Source organism: Cebus imitator, unplaced genomic scaffold (assembly GCF_001604975.1).
Source record: "Cebus imitator isolate Cc_AM_T3 unplaced genomic scaffold, Cebus_imitator-1.0 Scaffold415, whole genome shotgun sequence".
Taxonomy (NCBI): Eukaryota; Metazoa; Chordata; class Mammalia; order Primates; family Cebidae; genus Cebus; species Cebus imitator.
In genome coordinates, this window is record NW_016107730.1 from 1,386,674 (window position 1) to 1,392,884 (window position 6,211).

At 41.1% G+C, this 6,211-nt stretch overlaps 1 protein-coding gene across 2 annotated transcripts in view; it reads right to left on the reverse strand.

Moving 5' to 3' along the window:
- Positions 1-964: 964 nt before the first annotated feature.
- Positions 965-6,211, reverse strand: part of KLHL10 (kelch like family member 10) — a 13,306-nt gene continuing 8,059 nt past the window's right edge. For both annotated transcript variants that reach the window (XM_017509441.2, XM_037731649.1), the window contains exons 3-5: positions 4,726-5,343; positions 3,752-3,901; positions 965-3,541 (exon numbers count right to left, since the gene is read on the reverse strand). In XM_017509441.2, the coding sequence (XP_017364930.1) occupies positions 3,167-3,541; positions 3,752-3,901; positions 4,726-5,343 (1,143 nt within the window). In that variant the 3' untranslated portion in view covers positions 965-3,166. The remainder of the gene's footprint in view (positions 3,542-3,751; positions 3,902-4,725; positions 5,344-6,211) is intronic.

A 6,211-nucleotide genomic window follows, 5' to 3' on the forward strand; every position in this document is an offset into this window, starting at 1 on the left:
TTTTTTCGTATTTTTGGTGGAGATGGGGTTTCACCACGTTGCCCAGGCTAGTCTCAAACTCTTGGGTTCAGGAGATCCACCCCATCGGCCTCCCAAGATGCTGGGATTGCGGATGTGAGCCACCATGCCTGGCCTCAAATTGACTCCTAGTGCTCATTTGGTATAAAGGATTCCTAACAGTTTGCAATGTAGTTTTCTTGTTTTTTTGTTTTTTATTTTTTTATTTTTTTAAGCTATGAGGTCTCACCTTATTGGTCAGGCTGGTCCCAAGCTCCTTTCCTCAAGCAATCCTCCCACCTTGGCCTCCCAAAGAGCCACCTGCCCAGTGATTTATCCTGTTTCTTAAGGAATATCTTTACCTTCTTAGACATTTTGGAATACCATTCTAGAAGTCAAATTCCAAGTGCAGTCATTTTTTTTTCCTAGTCCATTATAGTTAACCTTCTTGTTAGTGATCAAATACCGAAAGAGAAAAGCACAACCAGAAATTTTGGCTATTTGCTGCAAGACTAATAGTTTTAGCTCTTGGGTCTATACTAAGAACTTGAAATTTTTAAATTAGTATCTCTGCCTAGGATAAAAGTTTTTAATAAATGTGTAATGTGTTAAAGTTGAAAATCAACTTTAAATCCCTTTAATTTAGACTGGAGTGGGCGTGGGAAATTGCAAGTCTATTTCTACATATAAGGGATATATTATCCTACCCCACCACTACCTTTTTCTCAATTTCCATTTCTTTGTAGTCATTTTAATAAAAGCCATTTGGATTCTGAGAAGCACTAATTCCTAGTTGTGAGAGGTCTATGCAAGTAAGAGTGAATCATTAAGTGAAGCTCATTGAATAAAGTTCTCATTTCTCTCCAATAGACTATGCTAGCAAACTTACTTTTCTTGTGTTTAAATAATTTAATATCTCACTACGATAGTTTTTCACTAGAAGGGTGTGATGTGTTTTTTGTTGTTGTTGTTCTCAGAGTTGTCTTCTGAGATAATCATTACCAAGTCTTTGGTGGGGTTGTGTTTTTTTCATATGGTATGACAAAAATTATAACTCATAAGATTTAGGCATAATCTGGTTTTAAAACCTTTATTGAAACTGTTGTTTTTTAACTTAGCAGGCAGCCTAGGCCATGGCTGAAAAGAAGGGGTAAGTCCTTCATTGCATGATGATGTGTGCAGGTTTTCTGGAATTTCTGATTTTTATATTTGAATTCACATGTGTGATGTCACATCAATAACTTGTGTTTCTGAAATATCCTAACTAACTTGTTAATAAGGAAAGAAACCAGATTTGCTTAAATTGTTCAAGGCTGACATTCTGAAATTCTAAACTGGAAATAACTTGCCAGAGTATTGGAAAAGATTCTAATTACAAGGATCAGGCCTAAAATAGCTCCTTGGGAAAGAAATTTCCTTTTTGATGAAAACTTAAAAGATGGTTTTTGGTAATGTAAGCAGTTAAAAACATGACTTTAGAAAGACAGCTTAATGTGTGTTCAAGCAAACCTTTGTTTTGTTGCTGTTGCTGTTGCTTTTGCTTATGTTTGTAGAAGAGAGAGGAAGTCATTATACCAAAAAATAATATGTATATATAACTTTGAGTGAGGCTACTTATATCTTAGAATGGGTATCCTTGAACTATATCTACCCCACCATGGCTTAAAAAAATCAGTGGTGTATATTGAGAATGTCAGTCATGAGCTTAGTGTTTAAGTAACACATCCCACTTACGGTTGTTTGCATGATTAGTCTTGTGTATCTTGATATTCAACTTTGTTTTTGCTGTGCCAGTTCAAAAATAACTTTTCTGCTAAAAACTCTTAAAATTCATGACATCAGTTTTGTTTTGATCACCTGGTTTTATATAGTATTCCTGGGACCAAAAAATTTAAATATACTTTTTTAATACGGAACAGAAATTTGAAGCTGGAAAGATAGTGTTTATGGAAGATTTGTGTGCTTTTGTGTTTTAAAACCCATCAGGCTGCTGGTAAGGCAGTTTCTAGGGCTCACTTTTCGTCGTTACCTCTTGACTAGTGTAGCATGTGGTATGTTTTAAAATTCTTCATTTTCTGCTTCGTAATTCTAATAGCAACACTATATATGTAGACAAATAAGCCGAATTGTATATTTTAGTTGTTTGGTCTTAATCAAGCATAACTAAAGGGACCTTTCTTTGGGTACTTTTCTCAAGTTTAAATATAATATACTGGCCACATTTCATGTCTTTGAAAGTATACATTATTGTAAAGCAAGTACTCTGTCTATACCAGAGGGTGCTTTAACTGTAAAATACTTGAGAAACAATTCAGTCTTACCTGATCTCTGAAACATTTTGGCACAGTTCATCACTCCATTTTGTTACTTTCTTGAGAATAGTCCATTTTTTGTTTTTGTTATTATAATGTATGTTCTGGTCATTGGAAACAGAACAGCTCATAGTTGAGTGATGTAATATAATAACAGTAATATAACCTAGTAGCGATTTTGCTTCAAGGAATTTAATTAGATGGCAAAATCACTGCTGTTTGTTGATTACATTTGTAGGGCTTTTTTTTTTTGTCTTACTCAGTGACCATCACTACAAATGGCTTACGTTGAAGCACAGACAGACTAGAGCATTTGTTAATCCTCCTGCGTAATGCACTCGTGGGAAGTAGTGCTTGCTAGATGTTTGAAGATTTTATGATCCATCTGCTTGGGCTTGTTATTTGTAAAATAAACATTTAGTTTGAGTTGATGCAGTGAGTTTTTTGGGCTAGTAGTATCTAGGTCCCTACTCTACTGAAAATACAATCTTCACTATCTCCCTTTAAGTCAGAGGAGATGTAGTATTTAGAACACCTTGAGACATTACTTTGTACAATAGCTTGTTTTATGTTCATGAAGCTATCTTGTTCTCTGTTAAAGCTACTAATTGTCTCAGTGTAAGTTTTAAATAAACATGCTTCTTTAAAGCTGGTTTGTACCATGTGGTTTTTCTTCTTTAATTATGCACTGTTGGATATCATTGCCTTCTTCCCTCCCTCCCACCCCCTCATCCATCACTCCCTTCAGCTGAACATTTTCCAGTACTCTTCAAAGTTTAAACACTGCATTTATTTAAAAAAAAAAAAAAGGAATTAATTCTTATTGCTTAGACTTTTTATTAGCTAAATGAAGAGGCTCATACAGGTAGGGTACTTGTCGAAGCAGAATACTTTACTTCATCTCGCAGTGCTAATCCTGGGAAGTTGTCCCGTCTAGCTGCATATTCCCCAACATTGGCCAGCCCTGGTACCACACAGCAGCTCAGAGCACTGCGGTATATGCTCATGTCATGAGCATCATACCACTCGTCGGTCTTTTCATCATAGCACTCAACGTTAAAGGTGGTGGTAAAGCCGTTGAAGCCACCCACCACAAACAAGAGGTCGTCCACCACCTCGATGCCAAAATTGCTACGAGGATTAAACATAGTGGGGATTGTGCGCCAAGTGTTAGCCACTGGGCTATAGGCTTCTGCACTCCTAAGGCGATTCGCTCCATCAAAGCCACCTACCTGTGGATAGCAAAAGAAACACCGTTGGCTGCTAACCATTGATTCTGTTCACTGAGGAGGCCCTTCTTTGGGGTACCAGTGATTTCATAACTCCCTCTTCCATGAAAAAAAGCTCTTCAGATACTTCACAATAGTAGCATAAACCCATTTACTAATACAAAATCTAGGGGTAATATGTGCATGTATTTTTGTAGTACTAGATAAACTTACCGCATATACATGTTCTCCATAAGCAATCACGCCTATTCCACTCCTCCTGCTTCTCATGGGTGCTATGACCGTCCACTGATTACTTTCAGTGTTGTACACTTCTGCTGTAAACAGGCACTCGTTTCCATTAAACCCACCACATATGTAGACCTGTGTGAAGAGTTCCAAGATTATTAAAATTTCCACCTCTAGGGAATAGAAAGAAAGGATATGTGTGTGGTGGTAGGGGACACTTAATCCCAGTCTGTACAATCTCAATTTACTTTTTTAGAGACGGAATCTTGCTCTGTCGCCCAGGCTGGAGTGCAGTGGTGCGATCTCAGCTCACTGCAACCTCCACCTCCTGGATTCTAACAAGTCTGCCTCAGCCTCCTGAGTAGCTGGGACTACAGTCACATACCACCACATCCGGCCAATTTTTTTGTATTTTAGTAGAGATGGGGTTTCACCATGTTGCCCAGGCTGGTCTCGAACTCCTGAGCTCAGGTAATCCACCCACCTTGGCCTCCCAGAGTGCTAGGATTACTGGCATGAGCCACCATGTCTGGCCTATTTTTTAGTTTTTGAGGTGGAGTCTGTTGCCTGAGCTGGAGTGCAGTGGAGCTATCTTGGCTCACTTAAACCTCTGCCTCCTGAGTAGCTGGAATTACAGGTGTGTGCCACCACGCCTGGCTAATTTTTGTATTTTTAGTAGAGACAGGGTTTCACCATGTTGGCCAGGCTGGTCTCGAACTCCTGACCTCAGGTGGTTCCCCCACCTTGGCCTCCCAAAGTGTTGGGATTACAGGCATGAGACACTGGGCCCGGCCGCATTACTTTTTAATAAGCAAAATAAGACAGTTGCAGCTGGGTGACTTAGTTGAAGGAAGAATGAGTACTGCAAAAGGAATACTGCCACTTCATCTTCCACCCACCCCAAAAAAGAACATCATTTCTGGGCTTGTACTTTGCACCCTCCCACCTGGGTCCTTTACCTTCCCATAGAGCGTTGTGGCACTTGCATCGCTCCTCTGTTCGTGCATGGGAGCGATGAGTGTCCATTGATTGGTCTCTGGTTCATAACGTTCAGCAGTGTTTAGACGCACGTAGCCATCAAATCCTCCCATGGCATAAATAAAATTGCTGAGGACTGTCACACTGACATAGCAACGTCTGGAGTGCATTGGGGCTACCTGATGCCAAGTTTTCTTGACTGGGTCAAAACGTTTAACGCTATTGAAATAGTCTACACTATCAAACCCCCCAATGATATACACATAGCCTTTCAAATAGGCTGCCCCATGGTAGGCACGGGGACTCTCTTCCTCACAAGTAACGTTCACCCATCTGTCTGCCCGAGCGTCATATGCCTCAATGGCATTGGTGGGGCTTCCACCACTCCAGCCACCAATTGCAAAGAGGATGGCATAGGGCAAGCGGGGTCTGGTGAGTGGGTTGGTGAAATCAGAATTAGAGGGTCCATTCATGTTGAGGTCATACATGGCTTTTAGGGCATTAATGATGACTGGTTTGCATTCCTCACTGTCTTTGACATAGTCATTCATCTTAACGTTGTTCATGAAGTATTCAGCATGCATTAGGGCCAGGCGAACCTAAGAAGCAAACGCAGAAAGTCATTCAGGTGAGGTGAGGGTGCCAGGAAATCCCATATCCTTAACCCCCATTTTATAGTCTGCCTTTGAATTGCTGGAAATATTTTGGTTTGTTTTTGAAATGTATAAGTCACAGTTTAAATAGTCGATTTTGAGGCTCGCACCATAATCCCAGGACTTTGTGAGGTCGAAGCAGCAGATTGCTTGAGGCCAGGAGTTTGAGACCAGCCTGGTACCATACCAAGACCCTGTCTCTACTAAAAATACAGAAGTTGGGGCCAGGCAGGGTGGCTAACACCTGTAATCCCAGCACTTTGGGGGGCCGAGACGGGCAGATCACCTGTGGTCAGGAGTTTTGAGACCAGCCTGGCCAACATACTGAAACTCCATCTCTATTAAAAATACAAAAATTAGCTGGGTGTGGTGGCAGGTGCCTCTCAGCTACTCAGGAGATTGAGGCAGGAGAATCGCTTGAACCCAGGAGGTGGAGGTTGCAGTGAGCCGAGATTGCCCCACTACACTCCAGCCTGGGCAACAGAGCTAGATTCTATCTCAAAAAATAAAAAATAAAAAAAATATTCGCCACCGGGCACAGTGACTTGTGCCTGTAATCCCAGCATTTTGGGAAGCAGAGGCAGGCGGATCACAAGGTCAGGAGTTCAAGACCAGCCTGACCAACATGGAGAAACCCCATCTCTACTAAAAATACAAAAAATTAGCCGGGTGTGGTGGTGCATGCCTGTAATCCCCGCTACTCGGGAGTCTGAGGCAGGAGAATTGCTTGAACCTGGGAGGCAGAGGTTGCAGTGAGCCGAGGTGGTGCCATTGCACTCCAGCCTGGGCAACAAGAGCAAAACTCCATCTCAAA